The sequence below is a fragment of the Oncorhynchus mykiss genome, chromosome 7 (genome assembly GCF_057628025.1).
Source record: "Oncorhynchus mykiss isolate SJ-2025 chromosome 7, ASM5762802v1, whole genome shotgun sequence".
Lineage (NCBI taxonomy): Eukaryota > Metazoa > Chordata > Actinopteri > Salmoniformes > Salmonidae > Oncorhynchus > Oncorhynchus mykiss.
In genome coordinates this window covers 80,914,102-80,930,000 of record NC_143028.1, presented here as the reverse complement: position 1 = coordinate 80,930,000, position 15,899 = coordinate 80,914,102, and the positions used below count along the sequence as shown (strand labels likewise).

At 46.8% G+C, this 15,899-nt stretch overlaps 1 protein-coding gene across 17 annotated transcripts in view; it reads left to right on the top strand.

Moving 5' to 3' along the window:
- The window catches only part of atp2b2 (ATPase plasma membrane Ca2+ transporting 2), a 191,740-nt gene that overhangs the window by 47,580 nt on the left and 128,261 nt on the right, over positions 1-15,899 (top strand). For all 17 annotated transcript variants that reach the window (XM_090242078.1, XM_090242067.1, XM_090242066.1 and 14 more), the window contains one exon: positions 8,246-8,446. In XM_090242078.1, coding sequence (XP_090098204.1) covers positions 8,246-8,446 — 201 coding nt within the window. The remainder of the gene's footprint in view (positions 1-8,245; positions 8,447-15,899) is intronic.

Sequence of the window (15,899 nt, the reverse complement as noted above, 5' to 3'; positions counted from 1 at the left end):
CTCTCTCTCACTCTCTCTCTCACCCTCACACATTCACTCTCACTCTCACTGTCTCTCTCTCTCTCTCTCTCACTTGCTGGTTGTTCTCAGCCTCAGACATCACCCCAACGGATCCCCTCCTCCTCTGTCTCCGCTGCTTCTCATTCTATTGCTTTCTTGTCTTCTCTTTTTCTTTCACTATCACTTTCTCTATCACTATCTATAGTTATATCATTATCTCTATCTCTATCACTATCTATAGTTCTGTCATTATCACTATCTCTATCACTATCTATAGTTCTGTCATTATCACTATCTATAGTTATGTCATTATCACTATCTCTATCACTATCTATAGTTCTGTCATTATCACTATCTCTATCACTATCTATAGTTCTGTCATTATCACTATCTCTATCACTATCTATAGTTATATCATTATCTCTATCTCTATCACTATCTATAGTTCTGTCATTATCACTATCTCTATCACTATCTATAGTTCTGTCATTATCACTATCTCTATCACTATCTATAGTTATATCATTATCACTATCTTTATCACTATCTATAGTTCTGTCATTATCACTATCTCTATCACTATCTATAGTTATATCACTATCACTATCTCTATCACTATCTATAGTTATATCATTATCACTATCTCTATCACTATCTATAGTTATATCATTATCACTATCTCTATCACTATCTATAGTTATATCATTATCACTATCTCTATCACTATCTATAGTTATATCATTATCACTATCTTTATCACTATCTATAGTTCTGTCATTATCACTATCTCTATCACTATCTATAGTTATATCATTATCTCTATCTCTATCACTATCTATAGTTATATCATTATCACTATCTTTATCACTATCTATAGTTCTGTCATTATCACTATCTCTATCACTATCTATAGTTATATCATTATCTCTATCTCTATCACTATCTATAGTTATATCACTATCACTATCTCTATCACTATCTATAGTTATATCATTATCACTATCTCTATCACTATCTATAGTTATATCACTATCACTATCTCTATCACTATCTATAGTTATATCATTATCACTATCTCTATCACTATCTATAGTTATATCATTATCACTATCTCTATCACTATCTATAGTTATATCATTATCACTATCTCTATCACTATCTATAGTTATATCACTATCACTATCTCTATCACTATCTATAGTTATATCACTATCTCTATCACTATCTATAGTTATATCACTATCACTTTCTCTATCACTATCTATAGTTATATCATTATCTCTTTCTCTATCACTATCTATAGTTATATCATTATCTCTTTCTCTATCACTATCTATAGTTATATCATTATCTCTATCACTATCTTTATCACTATCTATAGTTCTATCATTATCACTATCTCTATCACTATCTATAGTTATATCATTATCTCTTTCTCTATCACTATCTATAGTTATATCATTATCTCTATCTCTATCACTATCTTTATCACTATCTATAGTTCTATCATTATCACTATCTCTATCACTATCTATAGTTCTATCATTATCACTATCTCTATCACTATCTTTATCACTATCTATAGTTCTATCATTATCACTATCTCTATCACTATCTATAGTTCTATCATTGTCACTATCTCTTTTACTATCTATAGTTCTATCATTGTCACTATCTCTTTTACTATCTCTATCACTATCAATAGTTCTATCATTATCACTATCTCTATCACTATCTCGATCTCTATCACTATCTATAGTTATATCACTATCTATGTCCTATCACTATCACTATTTCTATCACTATCTATAGTTCTATCACTATCTATGTCCTATCACTATCACTATTTCTATCACTATCTATAGTTCTAGCATTATCACTATCTCTATCACGATCTATAGTTCTATCATTATCACTATCTCTATCACTATCTCTATCACTATCTATAGTTCTATCATTATCACTATCTCTGTCACTATCTATAGTTCTATCAGTATCACTATCTGTATCTCTATCTATAGTTCTATCATTATCACTATCTGTATCTCTAGTTCTATCATTGTCACTATCTATAGTTCTATCGTTATCACTATCTGTATCTCTATCTATAGTTCTATCATTATCACTATCTATATCACTATATCTATCTATAGTTCTAGCATTGTCACTATCTCTAGCACTATCTCTATCACTATCTATAGTTCTATCATTATCGCTATCTCTATCTATAGTTCTATCATTATCACTATCTCTATCACTATCTATAGTTCTATCATTATCACTTTCACTCTCTGTATCTCTATACTATCACCATCTATATCACTATCTACATTACTATCATTTTCTATCATTTTCTATATCAATATCACTAGACAAGAAAGAGTGAATTAAAAAAATAATAATATTTGACCTTTATTTAACTAGGCAAGTCAGTTAAGAACAAATTCTTATTTTCAATGACGCCCTAGGAACAGTGGGTTAACTGCCTGTTCAGGGGCAGAACGACAGATGTGTACCTTGTCAGCTCGGGGGTTTGAACTTGCAACCTTCCAGTTACTAGTCCAACGCTCTAACCACTAGGCTACCCTGCCGCAATATATCTATCACTATCACTTTCTCTATCACTATCACTATCAATATCTCTATCACTATCTCTATTACTATCACTTTCTCTATCACTATCTCTATCTCTATGTCTATTACTACTGGACATGATTTGGAAAGGCACACACCTGTCTATATAAAGGTACCACAGTTGACAGTGCATGTCAGAGCAAAAACCAAGGCTTGAGGTTGAAGGAATTGTCCGTAGTGCTCCATGACAGGATTGTTTTGAGGCACAGATCTGGGGAAGGGGACCAAGAAATGTCTGCAGCATTGAAGGTCCCAGTGAACACAGTGGCCTCCATCATTTTTAAATGGAAGAAGTTTGGAACCACCAAGACTCTTCCTAGAGCTGGCTGACCGACCAAACTGAGCAATCAAGGGGGAATGGCCTTGGTCAGGGAAGTGACCAAGAATCCGATGGTCACTCTGACAGAGCTCCAAAGTTCCTCTGTGGAGATGGGAGAAATTTATGGAAGACCAACCATCTCTGCAGCATTCCAGCAATCAGGCCTTTATGGTAGAGTGGCCAGACGGAAGCCACTCCTCAGTAAAAGGGACATGACCGCCTGCTTGGATTTTGCCGAAAGGTACCTAAAGACTCTCAGACCATGAGAAACAAGATTCTCTGGTCTGATGAAACCACGATTGAACTCTTTGGCCAGAATGCCAAGCGTCACGTCTGGAGGAAACCTCCTTGAGTGGCCCAGCCGGATCCCGGATTTGTGGTGGGGATATTTTTCAATGGCAGGGATTGGGAGACCAGTTGAGGGAAAGATAAACAGAGCAAAGTACAGACAGATCCTTGATGAAAACCTGTTGGAGCAGAGAAGGAGAGGAGCAGGCCTTACTGATGGAGAAGGAGCAGAGCAGGCCCTAATGTTGGAGAAGGAGGGGAGCAGGCCCTACTGATGGAGAAAGAGGGGAGCAGGCCCTACTGATGGAGAAGGAGCAGAGCAGGCCCTAATGTTGGAGAAGGAGGGGAGCAGGCCCTACTGATGGAGAAGGAGGGAGCAGAACCTACTGATGGAGCAGAGCAGGCCCTAATGTTGGAGAAGGAGCAGAGCAGGCCCTACTGATGGAGAAGGAGCAGAGCAGGCCCTAATGTTGGAGAAGGAGGGGAGCAGGCCCTACTGATGGTGAAGGAGCAGAGCAGGCCCTAATGTTGGAGCAGGCCCTACTGATGGAGAAGGATGGGAGCAGGCCCTACTGATGGAGAAGGAGCAGAGCAGGCCCTACTGATGGAGAAGGAGGGGAGCAGGCCCTACTGATGGAGAAGGAAAGGAGCAGGCCCTAATGATGGAGGGGAGCAGGCCCTACTGATGGAGAAGGAGCAGAGCAGGCCCTACTGATGGAGAAGGAGCAGGCCCTAATTTTGGAGAAGGAGGGGAGCAGACCCTACTGATGGAGAAGGAGGGGAGCAGGCCCTACTGCTGGAGAAGGAGGGGAGCAGGCCCTACTGTTGGAGAAGGAGGGGAGCAGGCCCTACTGTTGGAGAAGGAGGGGGGCAGACCCTACTGTTTGCAAAGGAGCGGAGCAGGCCCTACTGTTGGAGAAGGAGCAGAGCAGGCCCTACTGTTGGAGAAGTAGCAGAGCAGGCCCTACTGTTGGAGAAAGAGGGGAGCAGAACCTTCTGATGAAGAAGGAGCAGAGCAGGCCCTACTGTTGGAGAAGAGGAGTGGAGCAGGCCCTACTGTTGGAGAAGGAGGGGAGCAGGCCCTACTTTTGGAGAAAGAGGGGAGCAGGCCCTACTGTTTGCAAAGGAGCAGAGCAGGCCCTACTGCTGGAGAAGGAGCAGAGCAGGCCCTAATGTTGGAGAAGGAGGGGAGCAGGCCCTACTGATGGAGAAGGAGCAGAGCAGGCCCTAATGTTGGAGAAGGAGGGGAGCAGGCCCTACTGATGGAGAAGGATGGGAGCAGGCCCTACTGATGGAGAAGGAGCAGAGCAGGCCCTACTGATGGAGAAGGAGGGGAGCAGGCCCTAATGATCGAGAAGGAAAGGAGCAGGCCCTAATGATGGAGGGGAGCAGGCCCTACTGATGGAGAAGGAGCAGAGCAGGCCCTACTGATGGAGAAGGAGGGGAGCAGACCCTACTGATGGAGAAGGAGGGTAGCAGGCCCTACTGATGGAGAAGGAGGGGAGCAGGCCCTAATGTTGGAGAAGGAGGGGAGCAGGCCCTACTGATGGAGAAGGAGCAGAGCAGGCCCTAATGTTGGAGAAGGAGGGGAGCAGGCCCTACTGATGGAGAAGGATGGGAGCAGGCTCTACTGATGGAGAAGGAGCAGAGCAGGCCCTACTGATGGAGAAGGAGCAGGCCCTAATTTTGGAGAAGGAGGGGAGCAGACCCTACTGATGGAGAAGGAGGGTAGCAGGCCCTACTGATGGAGAAGGAGGGGAGCAGGCCCTACTGTTGGAGAAGGAGGGGAGCAGGCCCTACTGATGGAGAAGGAGAGGAGCAGGCCCTACTGATGGAGAAGGAGCAGAGCAGGCCCTACTGATGGAGAAGGAGCAGAGCAGGCCCTAATGTTGGAGAAGGAGGGGAGCAGGCCATACTGATGGAGAAGGAGAGGAGCAGGCCCTACTGATGGAGAAGGAGGGGAGCAGGCCCTACTGTTGGAGAAGGAGCAGAGCAGGCCCTACTGTTGGAGAAGGAGTGGAGCAGGCCCTACTGTTGGAGAAGAGGAGTGGAGCAGGCCCTACTGTTGGAGAAGGAGGGGGGCAGGCCCTACTGTTTGCAAAGGAGCAGAGCAGGCCCTACTGTTGGAGAAGGAGCGGAGCAGGCCCTACTGTTGGAGAAGGAGCAGAGCAGGCCCTACTGTTGGAGAAGGAGGGGAGCAGGCCCTTCTGATGAAGAAGGAGCAGAGCAGGCCCTACTGTTGGAGAAGAGGAGTGGAGCAGGCCCTACTGTTGGAGAAGGAGGGGAGCAGGCCCTACTGATGGAGAAGGAGAGGAGCAGGCCCTACTGATGGAGAAGGAAGGGAGCAGGCCCTACTGTTGGAGAAGGAGCAGAGCAGGCCCTACTGTTGGAGAAGGAGTGGAGCAGGCCCTACTGTTGGAGAAGAGGAGTGGAGCAGGCCCTACTGTTGGAGAAGGAGGGGAGCAGGCCCTACTGTTGGAGAAGGAGGGGGGCAGGCCCTACTGTTTGCAAAGGAGCAGAGCAGGCCCTACTGCTGGAGAAGGAGCGGAGCAGGCCCTACTGTTGGAGAAGGAGCAGAGCAGGCCCTACTGTTGGAGAAGGAGGGGAGCAGGCCCTTCTGATGAAGAAGGAGCAGAGCAGGCCCTACTGTTGGAGAAGAGGAGTGGAGCAGGCCCTACTGTTGGAGAAGGAGGGGAGCAGGCCCTACTTTTGGAGAAAGAGGGGAGCAGGCCCTACTGTTTGCAAAGGAGCAGAGCAGGCCCTACTGCTGGAGAAGGAGCAGAGCAGGCCCTAATGTTGGAGAAGGAGGGGAGCAGGCCCTACTGATGGAGAAGGAGCAGAGCAGGCCCTAATGTTGGAGAAGGAGGGGAGCAGGCCCTACTGATGGAGAAGGATGGGAGCAGGCCCTACTGATGGAAAAGGAGCAGAGCAGGCCCTACTGATGGAGAAGGAGGGGAGCAGGCCCTACTGATGGAGAAGGAAAGGAGCAGGCCCTAATGATGGAGGGGAGCAGGCCCTACTGATGGAGAAGGAGCAGAGCAGGCCCTACTGATGGAGAAGGAGCAGGCCCTAATTTTGGAGAAGGAGGGGAGCAGACCCTACTGATGGAGAAGGAGGGTAGCAGGCCCTACTGATGGAGAAGGAGGGGAGCAGGCCCTACTGTTGGAGAAGGAGGGGAGCAGGCCCTACTGATGGAGAAGGAGGGGAGCAGGCCCTACTGATGGAGAAGGAAAGGAGCAGGCCCTAATGATGGAGGGGAGCAGGCCCTACTGATGGAGAAGGAGCAGAGCAGGCCCTACTGATGGAGAAGGAGCAGGCCCTAATTTTGGAGAAGGAGGGGAGCAGACCCTACTGATGGAGAAGGAGGGTAGCAGGCCCTACTGATGGAGAAGGAGGGGAGCAGGCCCTACTGTTGGAGAAGGAGGGGAGCAGGCCCTACTGATGGAGAAGGAGGGAGCAGAACCTACTGATGGAGCAGATCAGGCCCTACTGATGGAGAAGGAGCAGAGCAGGCCCTAATGTTGGAGAAGGAGGGGAGCAGGCCCTACTGATGGAGAAGGAGCAGAGCAGGCCCTAATGTTGGAGAAGGAGGGGAGCAGGCCCTACTGATGGAGAAGGATCGGAGCAGGCCCTACTGATGGAGAAGGAGCAGAGCAGGCCCTACTGATGGAGAAGGAGGGGAGCAGGCCCTACTGATGGAGAAGGAAAGGAGCAGGTCCTAATGATGGAGGGGAGCAGGCCCTACTGATGGAGAAGGAGCAGAGCAGGCCCTACTGATGGAGAAGGAGCAGAGCAGGCCCTACTGTTGGAGAAGAGGAGGGGGGCAGGCCCTACTGTTGGAGAAGGAGGGGGGCAGGCCCTACTGTTGGAGAAGGAGGGGGGCAGGCCCTACTGTTTGCAAAGGAGCAGAGCAGGCCCTACTGCTGGAGAAGGAGCGGAGCAGGCCCTACTGTTGGAGAAGGAGCAGAGCAGGCCCTACTGTTGGAGAAGGAGGGGAGCAGGCCCTTCTGATGAAGAAGGAGCAGAGCAGGCCCTACTGTTGGAGAAGAGGAGTGGAGCAGGCCCTACTGTTGGAGAAGGAGGGGAGCAGGCCCTACTTTTGGAGAAAGAGGGGAGCAGGCCCTACTGTTTGCAAAGGAGCAGAGCAGGCCCTACTGCTGGAGAAGGAGCGGAGCAGGCCCTACTGCTGGAGAAGGAGCAGGCCCTACTCCTGGAGAAGGAGCAGGCCCTACTGATGGAGTAGGAGGGGCAACGGGGGAAAACCATTCAAAAAATCACATGCCCTCCTAAAACTGGTTATAATTTCAGTTGTCTTTGTGATATTGACAGTATATGGGTGGTTAGTGTGTGGGTGGTTGGTATGTGGGTGGGTGGTTGGTGTGTGGGTGGTTGGTGTATGGGTGGTTGGTGTGTGAGTGGTTGGTGTGTGAGTGGTTGGTGTGTGAGTGGTTGGTGGGTGGGTGGTGGGTGGGTGGTTAGTATGTGGGTGGTTGGTGTATGGGTGGTTGGTGTGTGAGTGGTTGGTGTGTGAGTGGTTGGTGTATGGGTGGTTGGTGTGTGGGTGGTTGGTGTGTGGGTGGGTGGTTTATGTGTTGGTAGCGTATGGTGGTTGGTGTATGGGTGGTTGGTGTGTGGGTGGTTGGTGTGTGGGTGGTTTGTGTGTGGGTGGTTGGTTGGTTTATGGGTGGTTGGTGTACGGGTGGTTGGTGTACAGGTGGTTGGTGTATGGGTGGTTGGTGTACGGGTGGTTGGCGTATGGGTAGTTGGTGTATGGGTGGTTTGTGTGTAGAAGTGGATGGCTGGTTTGTGTGTGTTCTCTAGTAGAGAGTGTGTGGAGGAGACAGAGGAAAAAGGAAAACCAGACAGTGTATTGTCATGTGTGTATGATAATTTGTAGCTTTTTCTATTTAGAGCGAGAGAGAGATATGATTTTTTACATATGTAGATGTGATTTGTACAATAGTTAAATTTAATTCAATTGTTATTAATTCTCTCTCCAAACAGGCTTAACAGGAGACGCAACCGACCTAGATAAGAGGAAAGAAGTGTATGGGGAAAACCTAATACCTCCGAAGAAGCCAAAGACCTTCCTCCAGTTAGTATGGGAAGCCCTGCAGGACGTGACTCTGATCATCTTGGAGGTGGCTGCCCTGATCTCTCTGGGACTGTCCTTCTATCAGCCTCCGGGAGGGGACAGCGGAGAGTGTGAGTACTGACACGCAGACGACACTGGCACTCATGCACACACACACACGTACGTACTCACGCACACAGACACGTATGTTAACACACATTCAGTATGCAGGCAGACACACACACTCACCTAAGCACGCTCCTCGAAATGTAAGGAAGATCTGGGTATGAGCCAAGGAGATCTGGGGGAGGGGGGGTGTCGATGCTGGGTATGAGCCAAAGGAGATCTGGGGGGGGAATGAAGTTTTCACCAGAGAAAGGCCATACATCAACTCTCTACCTGGGCTGCTGTAAGGAACACTGTGGATTAGACAGAGAGTTACAGGAAAGGAGGACAGGACATTAAGGCTGTGTCACAAATGGCATGCTATTCTCTATGTAGTGCACTACTTTTGACAAGGGCCTATAAGGAATAGGGTACCATTTGACCAGGGCCTATAAGGAATAGGGTTTTATTTGTCCAGGGCCCATAGGGAATAGGGTACCATTTGACCAGGGCCCAGAGGGAATAGGGTACCATTTGACCAGGGCCCAGAGGGAATATGGTTCCATTTGACCAGGGCCCAGAGGGAATATGGTTCCATTTGACCAGGGCCCATAGGGAATAGGGTTCCATTTGACCAGGGCCCAGAGGGAATAGGGTTCCATTTGACCAGGGCCCAGAGGGAATAGGGTTCCATTTGACCAGGGCCCAGAGGGAATAGGGTTCCATTTGACCAGGGCCCATAGGGAATAGGGTACCATTTGACCAGGGCCCAGAGGGAATAGGGTACCATTTGACCAGGGCCCAGAGGGAATAGGGTTCCATTTGACCAGGGCCCAGAGGGAATAGGGTTCCATTTGACCAGGGCCCAGAGGGAATAGGGTTCTATTTGACCAGGGCCCAGAGGAAATAGGGTTCCATTTGACCAGGGCCCAGAGGGAATAGGGTTCCATTTTATATATATATATATATATATATATATATATATATAGTCTAGTCTGAAAATAGTAGTGAAATAAATGTTCAGAACCAGCATATTACTGCAACGTTACCTTACGTTGTAGGAACGTTCAGTGTTTGCTGGGGAGAGTGTGTGTCGTTGCCCCCCCCCCATATTGGCTGTCTGGTCTGTCCTCACGTGTTGTCTTGTTGTTCGTCTTGACACACAACACTGACTGACGTTGTCTATAGTTTTCAGTCAGTGACAATGTCTGTCTGCCTCTGAAGGAAGATGAATCATGTCTGTGCTCACTTCGGTCTGTGCCTCCTCTCAGACATCACAGGCGTTCGGATTGAATTAGGTCAGTTACTGATCCCAGCCATCCAAGTCTGCAGATTGCAGTCGCATAATCAAATCAAATCAAATTGTATTGGTCACATACACATGGTTAGCAGATGTTAATGCGAGTGTAGCGAAATGCTTGTGCTTCTTCTTCTTTAAATGTTTTACTCACATTGGCTGCGGTGAAGGAGAGCCCGCAAGTTTGGGTACAGTGCCGTGTCAGTGGCACTGTATTGTCCTCAAAGTGAGCAAAGAAGTTACTTAGTTTGTCTGGGAGCAAGACGTCGGTGTCCGCGACGTGGCTGGTTTTCCCTATAATCCGTGATTGTCTGTAGACCCTGCCACATACGTCTCGTGTCTGAGCCGTTGAATTGCGACTCCACTTTGTCTCTAAACTGATGCTTAGCTTGTTTGATCGCCATGCAAAGGGAATAGCGACACTGTTTGTATTCGGTCGTGTTTCCGGTCGCCTTTCCATGATTAAAAGCAGTGGTTCACGCTTTCAGTTTTGTGAGAATGCTGCCATCAATGGGGAAGGTTTTAATAGTCACCGTGGGTTTAACATGACCGATGCACTTGCTAATAAACTCGCTCACCGAGTCAGCGTATACATCAATGTTGTTGTCTGAGGCTATCCGGAACATATCCCAGTCCACGTGATCGAAGCAATCTTGAAGCGTGGAATCCGATTGGTCGGTCCAGCGTTGAACAGACCTGAGCACAAGCGTTTCCTGTTTTAGTTTCTGTCTATAGGCTGGGAGCAACAAAATGGAGTCGTGGTCAGATTTGTCGAAAGGAGGGCGAGGGAGAGCTTTGTATGCGTCGCGGAAGTTAAAGTAGCAATGATCCAGAATGCTGCCAGCCCGGGTCGCCATTAGATAAGCTGATAGAATTTAGGGAGCCTTGTTCTCAGATTTGCTTTGTTAAAATCTCCAGCTACAATAAATGCAGTTTATCAAATCAAAGTTGATTTGTCACGTGCGCCGAATACAACCGGTGTTGTTGACCTTACAGTGAAATGCTGACTTACTCTAACCAATAGTGCAACCAATAGTGCAACTCTAACCAATAGTGCAAAAAAGGTGTTAGGTGAACAATAGGTAAGTAAAGAAATCAAAACAACAGTAACAAGACAGGCTATAAACAGTAGAGAGGCTATATACAGTAGAGAGGCTATATACAGTAGAGAGGCTATATACAGTAGAGAGGCTATATACAGTAGAGAGGCTATATACAGTAGAGAGGCTATACACAGTAGAGAGGCTATATACAGTAGAGAGGTTATATACAGTAGAGAGGCTACACACAGTAGAGAGGCTATATACAGATAAGGTTATATACAGTAGAGAGGCTATATACAGTAGAGAGGCTATATACAGTAGAGAGGCTATATACAGTAGAGATGCTATATACAGTAGAGAGGCTATATACAGTAGAGACTATATACAGTAGAGAGGCTATATACAGTAGAGAGGCTATATACAGTAGAGAGGCTATATACAGTAGAGAGGCTATATACAGTAGAGGCTCTATACAGTAGAGGCTCTATACAGTAGAGACTATATACAGTAGAGAGGCTATATACAGTAGAGAGGCTATATACAGTAGAGAGGCTATATACAGTAGAGGCTATATACAGTAGAGGCTATATACAGTAGAGAGGTTATATACAGTAGAGAGGCTATACACAGTAGAGAGGCTATACACAGCAGAGAGGCTATACACAGTAGAGAGGCTATACACAGTAGAGAGACTATATACAGTAGAGAGGCTATATACAGTAGAGGCTATATACAGTAGAGGCTATATACAGTAGAGAGGACACATACAGACACCGGTTAGTCGGGCTGATTAACCGGTGTCCAATGAAGTCCAATAGAGTCCAATGAAGTCCAATGAAGTCCAATGAAGTCCAATAGAGTCCAATGAAGTCCAATAGAGTCCAATGAAGTCCAATAGAGTCCAATGAAGTCCAATAGAGTCCAATGAAGTCCAATAGAGTCCAATGAAGTTCTTTCAGAGCCGCCGAGGTGTCTGCTTGGGGATGGATATACACGGCTGTGATTATAATCGAAGAGAATTCTCTTGGTAGATAATGTGGTCGGCATTTCATTGTAAGGGATTCTAGGTCAGGTGAACAAAAGGACCTTGTGTTCCTGTATGTTGTAATGATCACACCACGTCTCATTAATCATAAGGCATACACCCTCGCCCTTCTTCTTACCAGAGAGATGTTTGTTTCTGTCGGCGCGATGCGTGAAGAAACCGGGTGGCTGTACCGACTCTGACAACAAACAGGAGGATGAAGACAGTACAAACAGATCTGGGACCAGGCTAGAGGATGAAGACAGGACAAACAGATCTGGGACCAGGCTAGAGGATGAAGACAGGACAAACAGGCTAGAGACAACCTGACTTTTCAGTAGATGGGACTGGGACCAGAAATTGAGCATTTCACACAGGCTAATATTTTTATTACCCCGCCATTTATTAGCAATATAATGGTCATTTTACCTCCCAAAAATAACCCAATTTAGAAAGGTCCTATGAGCTAAAGATTAACCCATTGTAAATGAGAACTTGTTCTCAACTGGCCTACCTGGTTAAATAAAGGTGAAATTTTACCAGAGTTTTCCTATGGCCAGTCTGTCTCTGACACGATGTGGACAGGACTGAGGAGTATACAATCAGAAACCTATGGCTGGAGCGTGTGTGTGTGTGTGTGTGTGTGTGTGTACAACCTGAAACCATCATCCTCAAAGCCTCAAAAGCTTCAAAGAATAAAATATGAGGTTGACTTTAGTTTGATTCAGAGAATAAAAGACCTAGGTTTGATTAGCATATCAGACCCGACCGCTGCATTTTAAAAGACATGAAAGCGTTTGTTTTTAAGAGGGGGCTGAACTACCTGATTTGGCCTTGTTTTGGGGCTTTGTTCATTAGTGTGCTTGCGAAGCAAGAAACACTGTTTAAACTGTAAAACGTGTAGAACGGTCTGGAATAACCATTGTTCCTTCTAAAATGTTTTCGGCTCTGCTGAAAACTCGGTGCAACTTCCAGCGCGCGTTTACTGTGAACACTGAGGCTGTACCTGCTTTAAGTTACAGTTTTACTGTGAACACTGAGGCTGTACCTGCTTTAAGTTACAGTTTTACTGTGAACACTGAGGCTGTACCTGCTTTAAGTTACAGTTTTACTGTGAACACTGAGGCTGTAGCTGCTTTAAGTTACAGTTTTACTGTGAACACTGAGGCTGTACGTGCTTTAAGTTACAGTTTTACTGTGAACACTGAGGCTGTACCTGCTTTAAGTTACAGTTTTACTGTGAACACTGAGGCTGTACCTGCTTTAAGTTACAGTTTTACTGTGAACACTGAGGCAGTACCTGCTTTAAGTTACAGTTTTACTGTGAACACTGAGGCTGTATCTGCTTTAAGTTACAGTTTTACTGTGAACACTGAGGCTGTATCTGCTTTAAGTTACAGTTTTACTGTGAACACTGAGGCTGTACCTGCTTTAAGTTACAGTTTTACTGTGAACACTGAGGCTGTACCTGCTTTAAGTTACAGTTTTAACAGTGGCCAAGTAGACCCAAATGCAGACACAGGAGGCAGATGGTTGAGCTCCGATATTTATTATAACAAAAGGAGTAGGCAAAAGACAGGCAGGGGACAGGAGAGAGTTCATCAACCAGGTTAGACTCCAAACAATACCAAACGACAGGCCGGGGACAGGAGAGAGTTCATCAACCAGGTTAGACTCCAAACAATACCAAACGACAGGCCGGGGACAGGAGAGAGTTCATCAACCAGGTTAGACTCCAAATAATACCAAACGACAGGCCGGGGACAGGAGAGAGTTCATCAACCAGCTTAGACTCCAAACAATACCAAACGACAGGCCGGGGACAGGAGAGAGTTCATCAACCAGGTTAGACTCCAAACAATACCAAACGACAGGCCGGGGACAGGAGAGAGTTCATCAACCAGGTTAGACTCCAAACAATACCAAACGACAGGCCGGGGACAGGAGAGAGTTCATCAACCAGGTTAGACTCCAAACAATACCAAACGACAGGCCGGGGACAGGAGAGAGTTCATCAACCAGGTTAGACTCCAAACAATACCAAACGACAGGCAGGGGACAGGAGAGAGTTCATCAACCAGGTTAGACTCCAAACAATACCAAACGACAGGCCGGGGACAGGAGAGAGTTCATCAACCAGGTTAGACTCCAAACAATACCAAACGACAGGCCGGGGACAGGAGAGAGTTCATCAACCAGGTTAGACTCCAAACAATACCAAACGACAGGCCGGGGACAGGAAAGAGTTCATCAACCAGGTTAGACTCCAAACAATACCAAACGACAGGCCGGGGACAGGAGAGAGTTCATCAACCAGGTTAGACTCCAAACAATACCAAACGACAGGCCGGGGACAGGAGAGAGTTCATCAACCAGGTTAGACTCCAAACAATACCAAACGACAGGCCGGGGACAGGAGAGAGTTCATCAACCAGGTTAGACTCCAAACAATACCAAACGACAGGCCGGGGACAGGAGAGAGTTCATCAACCAGGTTAGACTCCAAACAATACCAAACGACAGGCCGGGGACAGGAGAGAGTTCATCAACCAGGTTAGACTCCAAACAATACCAAACGACAGGCCGGGGACAGGAGAGAGTTCATCAACCAGGTTAGACTCCAAACAATACCAAACGACAGGCCGGGGACAGGAGAGAGTTCATCAACCAGGTTAGACTCCAAACAATACCAAACGACAGGCCGGGGACAGGAGAGAGTTCATCAACCAGGTTAGACTCCAAACAATACCAAACGACAGGCCGGGGACAGGAGAGAGTTCATCAACCAGGTTAGACTCCAAACAATACCAAACGACAGGCCGGGGACAGGAGAGAGTTCATCAACCAGGTTAGACTCCAAACAATACCAAACGACAGGCCGGGGACAGGAGAGAGTTCATCAACCAGGTTAGACTCCAACCAATACCAAACGACAGGCAGGCTTGAGGTCAGAACAGGCAGAGTGGTCAGGCAGGCGGATTCGGCGTCAGGACAGGCAAGGGTCAAAACCAGGAGGGCTAGGAAAAAACAGAGACTGGGGAAAATAGGAGCTAGGTTGACTTGGCAAAACAAGACGAACTGGCACAGAGAGACAGGAAACACAGGGATAAATACACTGGTACAGAGAGACAGGAAACACAGGGATAAATACACTGGTACAGAGAGACAGGAAACACAGGGATAAATACACTGGGGACTAATGGGGAAAAACAGGTGACACCTGGAGGTTGGGTGGAGACAATCACAAAGACAGGTGAAACAGATCAGGGCGTGACAATTTGATCATAATGTAGGCGTACCAGAGTGGTCTACCATTAAAACAAATGGAGAAAATACATCCCATAACATTTTACCATGGAAACAGCTGTTTTATCATCCAGCCTACAGTAGCAGCCAATGTTGGCCTCCATTCCATGGAGACTTTAAAAAACAAAACATGCAGGGCTTGACATTAACCTGTTACCCTCTCAAAACACGCAGGGCTTGACATTAACCTATTACCCTCTCAAAACATGCAGGGCTTGACATTAACCTGTTACCCTCTCAAAACACGCAGGGCTTGACATTAACCTGTTACCCTCTCAAAACACGCAGGGCTTGACATTAACCTGTTACCCTCTCAAAACATGCAGGGCTTGACATTAACCTGTTACCCTCTCAAAACACGCAGGGCTTGACATGAACCTGTTACCCTCTCAAAACATGCAGGGCTTGACATGAACCTGTTACCCTCTCAAAACACGCAGGGCTTGACATGAACCTGTTACCCTCTCAAAACATGCAGGGCTTGACATGAACCTGTTACCCTCTCAAAACATGCAGGGCTTGACATTAACCTGTTACCCTCTCAAAACACGCAGGGCTTGACATGAACCTGTTACCCTCTCAAAACATGCAGGGCTTGACATTAACCTGTTACCCTCTCAAAACACGCAGGGCTTGACATTAACCTGTTACCCTCTCAAAACATGCAGGGCTTGACATTAACCTGTTACCCTCTCAAAACACGCAGGGCTTGACATGAACCTGTTACCCTCTCAAAACATGCAGGGCTTGACATGAACCTGTTACCCTCTCAAAACACACAGGGCTTGACATGAACCTGTTACCCTCTC